The sequence below is a fragment of the Mobula hypostoma genome, chromosome 5 (genome assembly GCF_963921235.1).
Source record: "Mobula hypostoma chromosome 5, sMobHyp1.1, whole genome shotgun sequence".
Taxonomy (NCBI): domain Eukaryota; kingdom Metazoa; phylum Chordata; class Chondrichthyes; order Myliobatiformes; family Myliobatidae; genus Mobula; species Mobula hypostoma.
In genome coordinates, this window is record NC_086101.1 from 197,117,612 (window position 1) to 197,133,725 (window position 16,114).

Consider the following 16,114-nt stretch of genomic DNA (forward strand, 5'->3'; position numbering starts at 1 on the left):
GCTCTCTCCATTTCCATCTTCTCTCCTCATCTCTCCCCGGCAAAAGACCATGAAAATCTCCCTTCCAGACTCTCAAGAAAGAACAACAGCATTTCAAACCCTGCTATCTCTAGTCATAACCCAAAAATTGCTGCTACAGGGAAACCATTACATTATTAGTGAAACCTGGCAGCATGTTACACAGCAGTCATACCCTACAGCATGTTCCATTAGCCAACTCAGCCCTGGGAAAAAGCCTCTGACTAGCCACACGATCAATGCCTCTCATCATCTTATACACCTCTATCAGCTCACCTCTCATCCTCCATCGCTCCAGGGAGAAAAGACCGAGTTCACTCAACCTATTCTCATAAGTCATGCTCCCCAATCCAGGCAACATCCTTGTAAATCTCCTCTGCACCCTTTCTATGGTTTCCACATCCTTCCTGTAGTGAGGCGACCAGAACTGAGCACAGTACTCCAAGTGGGGTCTGACCAGGGTCTTATACAACTGCAACATTACCTCTCAGCTCCTAAACTCAATTCCACAATTGATGAAAGCCAATGCACCGTATCCCTTCTTAACCACAGAGTGAACCTGTGTAGCTGCTTTGAGTGTCCTATGGACTCGGACCCCAAGATCACTCTGATCCTCCACACTGCTTAGAGTCTTACCATTAATACTATATTCTGCCATCATATTTGATCTACCTTATCTGGGCTGAAGCTTGAACATACCATATCTGGGTTGAACTCCATCTGCCACTTCTCAGCCCAGTTTTGCATCGTATCAATTTCCCGTTGTAACCTCTGACAGCTCTCCACACTATCCACAACACCCCCAACCTTTGTGTCATCAGCAAAATTACTAACTCGTCCCTCCACTTCCTCATCCAGGTCATTTGTAAAAATCACGAAGAGAAGGGTCCCAGAACAGATCCCTGAGGCATACCACTGGACACTGACATCCATGCAGAATATGACCCATCTACAACTACCCTTTGCCTTCTGTGGGCAAGCCATTTCTGAATCCACAAGGCAAGGTCCCCTTGGATCCCATGCCTCCTTACTTTCTCAATAAGCCTGGCATGGGGTACCTTATCAAATGCCTTGCTGCAATCTATATACACAACATCTACTGCCCTACCTTCATCAATGTGTTTAGTCACATTCGCAAAAAATTCTATCAGGCTCGTAAGGCATGACCTGCCTTCCGCAAAGACATGCTGACTATTCCTAATCATATTATGCCTCTCCAAATGCTCATAAATCCTGCCTCTCAGGATCTTTTCCATCAATTTACCAACCACTGAAGTAAGGCTCACTGGTCTATAATTTCCTGGGCTATCCTTACTCTCTTTCTTGAATAGGGAACAACATCCGCAACCCTCCAATCCTCTGAAACCTCTCCCATCCCCATTGATGATGCAAAGATCATTGCCAGAGGCTCAGCATTCTCCTCCCTCACCTGCCATAGTAGTCTGGGGTACGTCTTGTCCAGTCCTGATGACTTATCCAACTTGATGCTTTCCAAAAGCTCCAGCACATCCTCTTTCTTAATATCTACATGCTCAAGCTTTTCAGTGCACTGTAAGTCATCCCTACAATCGTCAAGGTCCTTTTCCGTAGTGAATACTGAAGCAAAAGTATTCATTAAGTACCTCTGCTATCTCCTCCGGTTCCATACACACTTTTCCACTGTCACACTTGATTGGTCCTATTCTCTCACATCTTATCCTCTTGCTCTTCACATACTTGTAGAATGCCTTGCAGTTTTCCTTAATTTCCTTAATCCTGCTCGCCAAGGCCTTCTCATGGCCCCTTCTGGCTCTCCTAATTTCATCCTTAAGCTCCTTCCTGTTCGCCTTATAATATTCTAGATCTCTACCATTACCAAGTTTTTTCAGTCTTTTGTAAGCGTGTCTTTTCTTCTTGACTAGATTTACAACAGCCTTTGTACACCACGGTTCCTGTACCCTACCATCTTTCCCTGTCTCATTGGAACGTACCTATGCAGAACTCTACGCAAATATTCCCCAAACATTTGCCACATTTCCGCTGTACATTTCCCTGAGAACATCTGTTCCCAATTTATGCATCCAAGTTCCTGCCTGATAGCATCACATTTCCCCTTACTCCAATTAAACGTTTTCCTAACTTGTCTGTTCCTATCCCTCTCCAATGCTACAGTAAAGGAGATAGAATTGTGATCATTATCTCCAAAATGCTCTCCCACTGAGAGACCTGACACTGACCAGGTTCACTTCCCAACACCAGATCAAGTACAGCCTCTCCTCTTGTAGACATATCTACATATTGTGTCAGGAAACCTTCCTGAACTCACCTAACCAACTCCACCCCATCCATTGTCGCTCTTCCGTCATCCCTGCCGGTGATCTTTTCCAATCAATTCTGGCTGTCTCCTCTCTTGTGTCACTGTAATTCCCTTTATTCCACTGTAATACTGATACATCTGACTTTAGCTTCTCCTTCTCAAATTTCAGTGCGAGTTCAATCATATTGACCCAGGGTTCTTTTACCCTGAGGGCCTCTTATGAATTCTGGTTCATTGCACAACACCCAATCCAGAATAGCTGTTCTGCAGGGCTGAACAACAAGCTGCTTTAAAAAGCCATCTCATTGGCGCTCTTGAAATCCCCCTTCCTGGAATCTGGCACCAACTTGAATGTCCTAATCTTCCTGCATATTGTAATCGCCTATGACTATTGGAACATTGCCTTGTTGCCATGCATTTTCTATCCTCCATTGTAATTTGCAGACAACATCCTTACTACTTTTTGGGGTCCGTATACAACTCCCATCAGGGTCTTTTTACCCCTGCAGTTCCTTAGATCTATCTAGAATATTTCAACACCTTCTGACACCTCTCGGTGTTTGTGAGATCGGACCGCGCCTCTTGGTATTTATGGGATCAGACCGCGACTCACAGTGTTTCTGGGATCGGACCATGTCTCTGGATCATTTTGGGATTGGACCGCAGCTCACGTCGTTTCTGGGATTGGACCGCGCCTCTCGGTGTTTCTGGGATTGGACCGCGCCTGTTGGTGTTTCTGGGGTCAGACGTGTCCCAAGCTCATTGAGTGAATTTTGCCTTTTACAGAACTGCCACCATTCAACGTGGTGAATGTTTCTACCCCAGCGGACAGCATCACCCTGTGGGGTCGCTTCAAATCCTGTCCCAACAGCAGTGCTGACAAACTGAATGTCTGGCTTCGCTGTAAATGGTATGAGAGTCACAATTCACGCTGTAAATCAGGCACGGAGGTCATCAGCCAAAGTCATCCCTACTGTAGCTCGGCTCTGCATAACTGGACCTGCCAAAATCTCAGGCCGTTCTCCCGGTACGACATCCAGCTCTTTGTGAATTACTCTCTTCCCAGCTCTGGCAGCTCTGGATTTGGATACAGCCAAAGACAGATGCAAACTTTCGAGAAACCACTTCACACATCGAGGGTAAACACCAGCCAAGCAGGTGAGGAAGGGGATTGAAACGACATCAAGGTGTCACCATTCATGACCCAGGCTGCTCAGGGATTGGGGTTGCTCTGTGTGGGGAGGGGTAACGGTTCTCCAGCTACTGTGTGTTTGCGCCCAGTGCTGGGGAAGGTCACAGAGGACGTGGACTGTGGGACGGGACAGGACAGGAGCTGGAAGTGGCCATTGCTGGAACCAGGGAGGAGGCTGATAGAAATGCAGAGGTGGCCGTCCAATTCAATATTGAAATCCAGGCCCTGTTAGCAAGGCCAGCATTCATTGCCCATATTTAGCTGCCCCTGAGAAGGTGGATTATCTTCGAGGGTTTTTAAAGCAGGATGTAGGGAGTCCTACTCGGAAAGAGGTTGTATTCAAACTTATCCTGGAGTACGAGAATGGCCAAGTGTGGAAGTGACCCTTTGGGAACAGTGAACATTTTTCAGTAAGACGGAGAGACAAGAAACTGCAGAGTTTGCAGTCTGGAGCTTAAAACTAAATGCTGCAAGAACTCAACGTGTAGGCAGCATTTGCAGAGGGAAATGAACAGTCAACACTTTGATTTGAGACTCTTCCTCAGTTCAGTCAGATCTGAGGTAGTCACGGAAAAAGAGAACGTTGGTTCTAGAGTTCACGTCTTAAATTGGGGAGGGCTGATTTCGCCAGTGTAAGGCTGGACCTGGCAGAGTAGATTGGGAGGAGACATCATCAGAGAGGAGAGAGATGTTCGCAGGCGAGATAGTGAGGGTCCACTCAGGGGTAAGAGGGAAAAACAAAAGTGTCAACTCTCGGCATTTGGTTTCCAGTGAGACCCTGTAGGGGTCGGAGAAGAGAACTTGAGAAAGCAGTTGAGGGATAAGGAAGACGTGGCTAGTGGGATAAGGAAGACGTGCCTAGCGGGATTAAGAAGAATTCCTACACAGGGTGTTTGACAGTCTTCATTTTTCAAAATGCGTCTTTTGAGGTTTCCGTGTTTTGTGGCTTTCCGTAAAGAGATGAATTTCAAGGCTGCATAATGGATGCATAGTTTGATAATAACTGTACTTTGAACTTTGAATGATCGTGTGGGTTTATTGTGGAACACGTCTGTGTTATGACGAAGGAAGTATTAGAGACAGGTTGGATAAATCCCCACGGCTTGACGGGATGCTGTGGGATGGTAGGGAGGAGATTGCTGTGTCTCTGATGCAGATCTTTGCATCTTAGTTAACCACAGGTGAGGAATGTGAAGATTGGAGAATAGTTTGCACTGCTCCCTTGTTCGGTAGGAGTAAGCCAGGAAACTACAAGAGAGTGAGGCTGTCTTGTAGAGGGAAATAATTGAAAACTATTCCAAGAGACAGGATTTATGTTCATTTGGAAAGGCAGAGACTGATTGGGATGGTCAACACGGTTTTGAGCAAGAAAATGCTGTCAGATTGAATTTTTTGAGAGGTTACTGAGAAAAGTGATGAAGACAAGGCAGTAGGACACAGCTAACATGGAACGGTGACAGATAGACTGGGTGGTTTTGAATCTGAATACTGAGTGATGGAGTGTACAGATAGTGTTATGGCCACATTTATTTTAGGAGGGTGTCATTAAACTAATGAGAGTGCAGAGAAGATTTATGGGCAGGTTACTGGGATTTTGAGTTTGGGTTGTAAGGAGAGACTGGGCAGGCTTGAACTCTTTTCCCTGGAGTGTCAGAGGCTGAGGGGTGAGCTTATAGAAAGGGATAAATTATGAGGGGCATAAAACAGGTGAAAGCCCGCCCAGGGTAGGGAGTCTAAAATGAGGGCACAGCTTTAAAGTGAGAAAGGACATATTTAAAAAGGGCTGAGGGTCGTGAGTGTAAGAATGAGCTGCCAGAGACAGCGAGTACGGTTATATGTAAAAGACCCTTGGACAGGAAAGGCTCAGAGTGAAATGGGCCAAATGCAAACAACAGGAATTCTGCAGATGCTGGAAATTCAAGCAACACACATCAAAGTTGCTGGTGAACGCAGCAGGCCAGGCAGCATCTCTAGGAAGAGGTACAGTCGACGTTTCAGGCCGAGACCCTTCGTCAGGACTAACTGAAGGAAGAGCTAGTAAGAGATTTGAAATTGGGAGGGGGAGGGGGAGATCCAAAATGATAGGAGAAGATGGGAGGGGGAGGGATGGAGCCAAGAGCTGGACAGGTAATTGGCAAAGGGGATATGAGAGGATCATAGGACAGGAGGCCCAGGGAGAAAGACAAGGGGCGGGGGGTTGAATTAGTCCTTACTCTTAATAATTTTTCCTTTGGCTACTCCCACTTCCTCCAAACTAAAGGTGTAGCTATGGGCATCCGTATGGGTCCTAGCTATGCCTGCCTTTCTGTTGGCTTTGTGGAACAATCTATGTTCCGTACCTATTCTGGTATCTGTCCCCCACTTTTCCTTCGCTACATCGACGACTGCATTGGTGCTGCTTCCTGCACGCATGCAGAGCTCGTTGACTTCATTAACTTTGCCTCCAACTTTCACCCTGCCCTCAAGTTTACCTGGTCCATTTCCGACACCTCCCTCCCCTTTCTAGATCTTTCTGTCTCTGTCTCTGGAGACAGCTTATCCACTGATGCCTACTATAAACCTACTGACTCTCACAGCTATCTGGACTATTCCTCTTCTCACCCTGTCACTTGCAAAAATGCCATCCCCTTCTCGCAATTCCTCCGTCTCCGCCGCATCTGCTCTCAGGATGAGGCTTTTCATTCCAGGACGAGGGAGGTGTCTTCCTTTTTTAAAGAAAGGGGCTTCCCTTCCTCCACCATCAACTCTGCTCTCAAACGCATCTCCCCCATTTCACGCACATCTGCTCTCATTCCATCCTCCCGCCACCCCATTAGGAATAGGGTTCCCCTTGTCCTCACCTACCACCCCACCAGCCTCCAGGTCCAACATATAATTCTCCGTAAATTCCGCCACCTCCAATGGGATCCCACCACTAAGCACATCTTTCCCTCTCCCCCCCCGCTTTCCGCAGGGATCGTTCCCTACGCGACTTCCTTGTCCATTCGTCCCCCCCATCCCTCCCCACTGATCTCCCTCCTGGCACTTATCCGTGTAAGCGGAACAAGTGCTACACATGCCCTTACACTTCCTCCCTTACCACCATTCAGGGCCCCAGACAGTCCTTCCAGGTGAGGTGACACTTCACCTGTGAGTCGGCTGGGGTGATATACTGCATCCGGTGCTCCCGATGTGGCCTTGTATATATTGGCGAGACCCGACGCAAACTGGGAGGCCGCTTTGCTGAACACCTACGCTCTGTCCGCCAGAGAAAGCAGGATCTCCCAATGGCCACACATTTTAATTCCACATCCCATTCCCATTCTGACATGTCTATCCACGGCCTCCTCTACTGTAAAGATGAAGCCACACTCAGGTTGGAGGAACAACACCTTATATTCCATCTGGGTAGCCTCCAACCTGATGGCATGAACATCGACTTCTCTAACTTCCGCTAATGCCCCACCTCCCCCTCGTACCCCATCCGTTATTTATTTTTATACACACATTCTTTCTCTCTCTCTCCTTTTTCTCCCTCTGTCCCTCTCACTATACCCCTTACCCATCCTCTGGTTTCACCCACCCTCCCCCTTCTCCCTGGGCCTTCTGTCCCATGATCCTCTCATATCCCTTTTGCCAATCACCTGTCCAGCTCTTGGCTCCATCCCTCGCCCTCCTGTCTTCTCCTATCATTTTCGATCTCCCCCTCCCCTTCCCACTTTCAAAACTCTTACTAACTCTTCCTTCAGTTAGTCATGACGAAGGGTCTCGGCCCGAAACATCGACTGTACCTCTTCCTACAGATGCTGCCTGTCCTGCTGCGTTCACCAGCAACTTTGATGTGTGTTGCCAGGCCAAATGCAAGTTGGCGTTTTGGTCAGCATGGAGGAGTTTCTGTGCTCTCTGATCAATCAGCCAGGAGAGGAACGTGTGTGTGGTGGTGAGCCCGGCTCCTGCCGGCCTTGTTCTCGCTGGCAGACACGGTGGGTTTGGGGGCTGCCATCGCATCAGCCTGTGGTTTATTTTGTGGATGCTGCGTTCTGCAGCCAGACTGCACGGTGGGGAAGGTTGGTGGGTCTCTCTGTTACTGGATGAATGTCTGACAGTCAGGTGGTGAGGCGGTCTACCTGTGTGAGAGCTCAGATGGAGCCTGACCTCTGTCGGCATTGTCTGCTGTGTGAACCGACCTCACTAATATCGCTCTCTTCCCCTCTCTTCCCCCCCCTCTCTTCCCCCCCCTCTCTTCCCCCCCCTCTCTTCCCCCCCCTCTCTTCCCCCCCCCTCTTCCCCCCCCCCTCTTCCCCCCCCCCTCTTCCCCCCCCTCTCTTCCCCCCCTCTCTTCCTCCCCCTCTCTTCCTCCCCCTCTCTTCCTCCCCCTCTCTTCCTCCCCCTCTCTTCCTCCCCCTCTCCCCCCCTCCCCCCCCTCCCCCCCTCCCCCCTCTCCCCCCTCTCCCCCCTCCCCCCTCTCCCCCTCTCCCCCCTCTCCCCCCTCTCCCCCCTCTCCCCCCTCTCCCCCCTCTCCCCCCCCTCTCCCCCCCCCTCCCCCCTCTCCCCCCTCTCCCCCCTCTCCCCCCCTCCCCCCTCCCCCCCTCCCCCCCCCCCCCCTCCCCCCTCTCCCCCCTCTCCCCCCCTCCCCCCTCTCCCCCCCCTCCCCCCCCCCCCCCCTCTCCCCCCCCCCCCCCCTCCCCCCCCCCCCCCCCCCCCCCCCTCCCCCCCCTCCCCCCTCCCCCCCTCCCCCTCTCCCCCCTCTCCCCCCCTCTCCCCCCCTCTCTCCCCCCCTCTCTCCCCCTCTCTCCCCCCTCTCTCCCCCCCTCTCTCCCCCCTCTCTCCCCCCCCTCCCCCCCCTCTCCCCCCCTCTCCCCCCTCTCTCTCCCCCTCCCCCCTCTCTCCCCCCTCTCTCCCCCCTCTCTCCCCCCTCTCTCCCACCCCTCTCTCTCCACCCCTCTCTCTCCCCCTCTCTCTCCCCCCTCTCTCTCCCCCCTCTCTCTCCCCCTCTCCTCTCCCCCCCTCTCTCCCCCCCTCTCTCCCCCCTCTCTCCCCCCTCTCTCCCCCCTCTCTCCCCCCTCTCTCCCCCCTCTCTCCCCCCTCTCTCCCCCCCTCTCCCCCCCCCCCCCCCTCCCCCCTCCCCCCTCTCCCCCCTCTCCCCCCTCTCCCCCCTCTCCCCCCTCCCCCCTCCCCCCTCTCCCCCCTCCCCCCCTCTCTCTCCCACTCTCTCTCTCTCCCACTCTCTCTCTCTCCCACTCTCTCATATCCCAGTGCCTGACAAACCCTGGTTGCTGACTGTGGACGTGGTCAAGGGGAGGATTAGCTGGGATCTACCGAATTCATGCCGTGCTCAAGTCCTTGGTTCTCAGGTACGTTGAGACCCTCTGTCTCCCCTCCTTGTCCATCTCCCTCCCTCCCTCCCTCCCTCCCTCTCTGTCTGCTTCCAGCACTCTCCTGGTCTCTCCAACACACATTCCCATGTCGTTCCTGCATCCTCTCTCTGCTCCCCACCCACCCTGGTCTCAGCCCCTCTGTGCCCTGTCGCTCTCTCGGTACGGTCAGCACCACTCTTCACAGTGCCGACTGTGAGATCCCGGTTCAATTCCGGCCACTGCCTGTGTGGGATTTGTACGTTCCCCTGTCACCACATGGGTTCCATAGGGTGCTCCCGTTTCCTCCCGCTTTCCAAGACACGAAGTTAGAGTTAGTCAGCTGTGAACATGCCATGTTGGTGCTGGAAAGATGGTGCCACTTGCAGGCTGCCCCAGCACATCCTTACTGATTGGATTTGATGCAAATGATGCCTGCTTTAAATACATGTGACACATAAAGCTTACCCAATCTAATCTCATCAACCCTATCTGTACCGCTGTCCTCCATTACCCTCCCTCTAAACCCCTTGTCCCCTCTCTCTCCCTTCCCAAACCCCTTCTGTCTCCATCTCCCCGCTATCTCCCTGCTTACTCTCCCCACTCAGTCCAGTCGAGTGCTAACAGACCTCATGTTCTCCTTTTCTGCCTGCAGATAACCATTGTTGGATCGAGAGCCCACAATGCCTCATTCCCTTCTGAACATGTGTTCACTTTCGATACCAGTACAACACAGCTAAAAAATTACACCTTCATATGTGCAACGAAATACAACATTATTCTGCAAGCTGACAGCTCGGTGGGCTTGGGGAATAAAGAAGAAGTGATAAGGATGACTGCAGCAAAAGGTCAGACTGTATTCATGGTTCCCTATGTCAGAACACTCACAGTGCCCATGGTTACCTATCCCAGAACCCACATGGTACCCATGGTTACCTGTCCCAGAACACTCACTGTGCCCATAGTTACCCACCCAGACACGGTGCCCATGGTTACATATCCCAAACATTTACGGTGCCCATGGTTACCTACCCCAGAAAACTCATGTTACCTGTGGTTACCTACCCTGGAACATTCATGGCGCCCCTGTTTACCTATCCCAGAATGCTCAAGGTGCCCATGGTTACCTATCCCAGAATCCACATGGTGCCCATGGTTACCCACCCAGAACATTCCACGTGCCCATGGTTACCGATCCCAGTAAAAGAGAGGCGAGAGTAGATATCAGACCACTGGAGAATGATGCTGGAGAGGTAGAAATGGGGGACAAGGAAATGGTGGGGGAACTGAGTAAGTATTATGCATTAATCTTCACTATGGAGGACACCAGCAGTATGGTGGAAGTTCAAGAGCGTCAGGGGGCTGAAGCGAGTGCGGTTGCTATAACTAGGGAGAAGGTTCTAGAGAAACTGAAAGGTCTGAAGTCACTTAGACCAGATAGTAGACACCCCAGGATTCTGTAAGATGTAGCTGAAGAGATAGTGGAGGCATTTGTAATCATCTTTCATGAATCACTAGAATCTGGAATGGTTCAGGAGGACTGGAAAACTGCAAACGTCACTCCATTCTTGAAGAAGGGAGAGAGTCGAAGAAAGGAAATTACAGGCCAGTTACTCTGACCTCAGGTGGTTGGGAAGATGTTGGAATCGATCGTTATGGACGTGGTTTCACGATACTGGGAAACACGACATGAAATGGGCTAAAGTCAGTGTGGTTTTCTCAAGGGAAAATATTGCTGACAAATCTGTTGGAAATCCTTGAGGAAATAACAAACAGGATAGACAAAGCAGAATCATGCAGAATATTTGGATTTTCAGAAGGCCTTTGACAAGACGTCACACATGAGGCTGCTTTACAATCTACGAGCCCATGGTATTACAGGAAAGATTCCAGCATAGATAAAGCAGTAGCTGATTGGCAGGAGGTAAAGAGTGGCAATAAAGGGAACCTTTCTGATTGGCTGCTGGTGACGAGTGGTGTTCCACAGGGGTCTGTGTTGGGACCGATTCTTTTTACATTATATGTCAATGATTTGGATGACAGAATTGATGGCTTTGTGGCCAAGTTTGCGGATGATATGAAGATAGGTAGAGGGGCAGGTAGTGGTGAGGAAACAGGGGGACTGCAGAGGATTTATGCAGATTAGGAGGATGGGCAAGGAAATGGGAAATGGAATACTGTTTTGGGAAGTGTATGTCATGCACTTTGGTAAAGGGAATAAAAGCATAGACTATTTTCTAAACAGGGAGAAGGTGCAAATGGATTTGGGAGTCCTTGTGACGATTCCCTAAAGGTTAACTTGCAAGTTAAGTCGGTAATGTTGGCATTCATTTCGAGAGGACGAGAGTGTAAAAGCAAGGATGTGATGCTGAGGCTTTATAAGTTATCGGTGAGGCTCACTTGAAGTATTGTGAGCTGCTTCGGGCTCCTAATCTAAGAAATTATGTGCTGACATTGGAGAGGTTCAAAGGAGGTTAGCAAAATGGATTCTGGGATTGAAAGGCTTATCCCATGAGGTATGTTTGACAGATCTGGGTCTGTACTCACTGGAATTTCAAAGAGTGAGTGGGGATCTCATTGGAACCTGTCGAATGTGGAAAGGACCAGATTGAGTGGAACAGGAGAGGATGTTTCCAGTAGCGGAGGAGTCTAGGAACAGAGAGCACAATATCAGAATAGTGGAATAGAGATGAGGAAAATTTCATAAACCCAAGGGTGGTGAATCTGTGTAATTTAATGCCACGAGTGGCTGTGGAGGACAGGTCACTGGATGCATTTAAGACAGAGGTCGATAGATTCTTCGTAAGTCAAGATGTGAAAGGTTATGGGAAGAAAGCAGGAGATTGGGGTTGAGGGAAGTGGGTCAGCCATGATCAAATGGTGGAGGAGATTCAATGGGCTGAATGGCCTAATTCTGTTCCTATGTCTGATGGTGTTCTGGTCTTTGGACTGTGGGAGGAAGCCAGAGCCCATCGAGGAAAATCATGTGCACAAGGAAGAATATAGAATTTTGTCACAGATAGAGATGGAACTGAGCTCCAGCCTCTGACAGCCGAGATCTCGTAGCATTCTGCTGATCATTATGTTCCCGTCACGTTTATCCATCTTCAGCTAAGGTACCGGCTAGTCAGGGAATCCCAAACTCGCACTCTGTGTCTGTCTTTGGAAATAAGCACATTCTTTTGCATTAAAGAACACGTCTTGCACAGATTTCATATGATTTTATATATTTATATCTGTTCAGCTTTCTGAAAAGACCAAGCATTAAATAAAACTTTAACAGGAATCCTTAGACAGTAAAGTACTTTGCTTTTTTTTCTTAGATAATTGTAATCCTCTTTTCTAAACGCTGCAAAAGTTGCAAGTTCCCTTGACATTGGTGTGCATTTTTGTGGGGCTTCTAAAGGTAATTCAGCAAAATTGTCTCACATTTAATGAGTTTTAAATGGTGATGGGAGTAGGCAGTTTAAATGGTTTGACATGGACTAGATGGGCCAAAGGGCCTGCCTCTGTGCTGTACTTTTCTGTGACCCCATAATTTCTACCGCAATTGCTTTTCTGCTATCATCTGGCACCTCGGCTGCGATTTGAAACTTGTGTCTCTGTCTGAGCAAACCCTTCCCTTTTCAACACACGGCAGCCTGGGGCACATCAGGCCCTGGGGATTTATCCAGTTTACGTCCTGTGAGAGGCCTAATGTCTCCTCCTTTTAGTGACCAGAAGGTCTTGTGTTGAAAATCAACAGGCAACGTGAAATGGTGGTTAGTGAAGAGCTGGTTCAGGCAGTTTGTTTGTCTTTGTTCAGTGCCCGGCACGTTAACCACAACCTTTTCCTGCAGAACCGCTTGTTCCCGAAATTCAGAGTCGTGTTTCAGAACTCACTGGCTCGACGGCTCGTATCCAGTTCACACACTCACACAGAGAATGCACTGCAGTGTCGTGAGTATTGCTTCTCTCCTTCGTCATCCACCCCTCTGCCTTTCCTCCGCGGTCCCTCACCCTCCCCCACAGTCCCTCCCCACCTCCTCACAGTCCCTCACCCCCTCCCCACAGTCCCTCCCCCTTCCCCCCACAGTCCCTCCCCCTTCCCCCCACAGTCCCTCACCCCCTCCCCACAGTCCCTCCCCCTTCCCCCACAGTCCCTCCCCCTCCTCCCCACAGTCCCTCCCCCTCCTCCCCACAGTCCCTCCCCCTTCCCCCCACAGTCCCTCACCCCCTCCCCACAGTCCCTCCCCCTTCCCCCACAGTCCCTCACCCTTCCCCCCACAGTCCCTCACCCTCCCCCCCACAGTCCCTCACCATCCCCCCCACAGTCCCTCACCCTCCCCCCCACAGTCCCTCCCCCTTCCCCCACAGTCCCTCCCCACCTCCCCATGGCCTCTCCCCCTCCCCCCACGGTCCCTCCTCCTCCTCTCCCTACAGTCCCTCCGCCCCTCCCCACAGTCCCTCCCCCTCTCCCTGCGGTCCCTCCTCCTTTCCCTCTGCAGTCTCTCCTACCTTCCCTTCTCTTCATCCGTGCTAGTCTACCCCTGACTCTCCTCACCCCTCCCTACTCTGTCCACATCCCTCGACTCTCTCAACCTTTCCCCCACTCTCTCCGTCTCCCCCCACTCTCTCCGTCTCCCCCCACTCTCTCCGTCTCCCCCCACTCTCTCCGTCTCCCCCCAACTCTCTCCGTCTCCCCCCAACTCTCTCCGTCTCCCCCCAACTCTGTCCGTCTCCACCCAACTCTGTCCGTCTTCCCCCCCGCGCTGTCCGTCTTCCCCCCCGCGCTGTCCGTCTTCCCCCCCGCGCTGTCCGTCTTCCCCCCCGCGCTGTCCGTCTTCCCCCCCGCGCTGTCCGTCTTCCCCCCCGCGCTGTCCGTCTTCCCCCCCGGCGCTGTCCGTCTTCCCCCCCGGCGCTGTCCGTCTTCCCCCCCGGCGCTGTCCGTCTTCCCCCCCGGCGCTGTCCGTCTTCCCCCCCGGCGCTGTCCGTCTTCCCCCCCGGCGCTGTCCGTCTTCCCCCCGGCGCTGTCCGTCTTCCCCCCGGCGCTGTCCGTCTTCCCCCCGGCGCCGTCCGTCTTCCCCCCGGCGCCGTCCGTCTTCCCCCCGGCGCCGTCCGTCTTCCCCCCCGCGCCGTCCGTCTTCCCCCCCGCGCCGTCCGTCTTCCCCCCCGCGCCGTCCGTCTTCCCCCCCGCGCCGTCCGTCTTCCCCCCCGCGCCGTCCGTCTTCCCCCCCGCGCCGTCCGTCTTCCCCCCCGCGCCGTCCGTCTTCCCCCCCGCGCCGTCCGTCTTCCCCCCCGCGCCGTCCGTCTTCCCCCCCGCTCCGTCCGTCTTCCCCCCCGCTCTCTCCGCCCCCCCCGCTCTCTCCGCCCCCCCACTCTCTCCGTCCCCCCCCACTCTCTCCGTCCCCCCCCACTCTCTCCGTCCCCCCCCCACTCTCTCCGTCCCCCCCCCACTCTCTCCGTCCCCCCCCTCTCTCCGTCCCCCCCCTCTCTCCGTCCCCCCCCCCTCTCTCCGTCCCCCCCCCTCTCTCCGTCCCCCCCCTCTCTCCGTCCCCCCCCTCTCTCCGTCCCCCCCCTCTCTCCGTCCCCCCCACTCTCTCCGTCCCCCCCCACTCTCTCCGTCCCCCCCACTCTCTCCGTCCCCCCCACTCTCTCCGTCCCCCCCACTCTCTCCGTCCCCCCCCACTCTCTCCGTCCCCCCCCACTCTCTCCGTCCCCCCCACTCTCTCTGTCCCCCCCACTCTCTCTGTCCCCCCCACTCTCTCTGTCCCCCCCACTCTCTCCGTCCCCACCACTCTCTCCGTCCTCCCCTCACGCTGTCTGTCTTCCCCCCCACTCCCTCCGTCTCCCCACACTCCCTCCGTCTCCCCCCACTCTCTCCGTCTCCCCCCACTCTCTCCGTCTCCCCCCACTCTCTCCGTCTCCCCCCACTCCCTCCGTCTCCCCCCACTCCCTCCGTCTCCCCCCACTCCCTCCGTCTCCCCCCACTCCCTCCGTCTCCCCCCCACTCCCTCCGTCCCCCCCACTCCCTCAGTCCCCCCCACTCCCTCCGTCCCCCCCACTCCCTCCGTCTCCCCCCACTCCCTCCGTCTTCTCCCCCCACTCCCTCCGTCTTCCCCCCCACTCTCTCCGTCTTCCCCCCCCACACTCTCCGTCTTCCCCCCCCACACTCTCCGTCTTCCCCCCCACACTCTCCGTCTTCCCCCCCACTCTCTCCGTCTTCCCCCCACTCTCTCCGTCTTCCCCCCACTCTCTCCGTCTTCCCCCCCACTCTCTCCTTTCCCCCCCACTCTCTCCTTTCCCCCCCACTCTCTCCGTCCCCCCCCACTCTCTCCGTCTTCCCCCCCACTCTCTCCGTCTTCCCCCCCACTCTCTCCGTCTTCCCCCCCACTCTCTCCGTCTTCCCCCCCACTCTCTCCGTCGTCCCCCCCACTCTCTCCGTCCCCCCCACTCTCTCCGTCTTCCCCCCCACTCTCTCCGTCTTCCCCCCCACTCTCTCCGTCTTCCCCCCCCACTCTCTCCGTCTTCCCCCCCACTCTCTCCGTCTTCCCCCCCAACTCTCCGTCTCCCCCCACTCTCTCCGCCTCCCCCACTCTTCCGCCTCCCCCACTCTCTCCGCCTCCCCCCACATTCTCCGCCTCCCCCCACTCTCTCCGTCTCCCCCCCCACTCTCTCCGTCTCCCCCCCCACTCTCTCCGTCTCCCCCCCCACTCTCTCCGTCTCCCCCCCCACTCTCTCCGTCCCCCCCACTCTCTCCGTCCCCCCCACTCTCTCCGTCCCCCCCACTCTCTCCGTCTTCCCCCCCACTCTCTCCGTCTTCCCCCCCACTCTCTCCGTCTTCCCCCCCAACTCTCCGTCTCCCCCCACTCTCTCCGCCTCCCCCACTCTCTCCGCCTCCCCCCCACTCTCTCCGCCTCCCCCCCCACTCTCTCCGCCTCCCCCCCTCTCTCCGTCTCCCCCCCCACTCCCTCCGTCTCCCCCCCACTCTCTCCGTATCCCCCCCACACTCTCCGTCTCCCCCCCCACTCTCTCCGTCCCCCCCCACTCTCTCCGTCCCCACCACTCTCTCCGTCCTCCCCTCACGCTGTCTGTCTTCCCCCCCACTCCCTCCGTCCTCCCCCCCGCTCCCTCCGTCCTCCCCCCCGCTCCCTCCGTCCTCCCCCCCGCTCCCTCCGTCCTCCCCCCCGCTCCCTCCGTCCTCCCCCCCGCACTCTCCGTCCTCCCCCCCGCACTCTCCGTCTCCCCCCCGCACTCTCCGTCTCCCCCCCGCACTCTCCGTCTCCCCCCCCGCAC

General features: G+C 54.3%; 1 protein-coding gene across 1 annotated transcript in view; it reads left to right on the forward strand.

Annotated features, from left to right (window-relative positions):
* The window catches only part of LOC134346401 (uncharacterized), a 92,640-nt gene that overhangs the window by 59,840 nt on the left and 16,686 nt on the right, over nucleotides 1-16,114 (forward strand). The window contains exons 3-6 of the mRNA XM_063047768.1: nucleotides 3,101-3,472; nucleotides 8,742-8,839; nucleotides 9,495-9,687; nucleotides 12,679-12,778. Of these exons, the coding sequence (XP_062903838.1) occupies nucleotides 3,101-3,472; nucleotides 8,742-8,839; nucleotides 9,495-9,687; nucleotides 12,679-12,778 (763 nt within the window). The remainder of the gene's footprint in view (nucleotides 1-3,100; nucleotides 3,473-8,741; nucleotides 8,840-9,494; nucleotides 9,688-12,678; nucleotides 12,779-16,114) is intronic.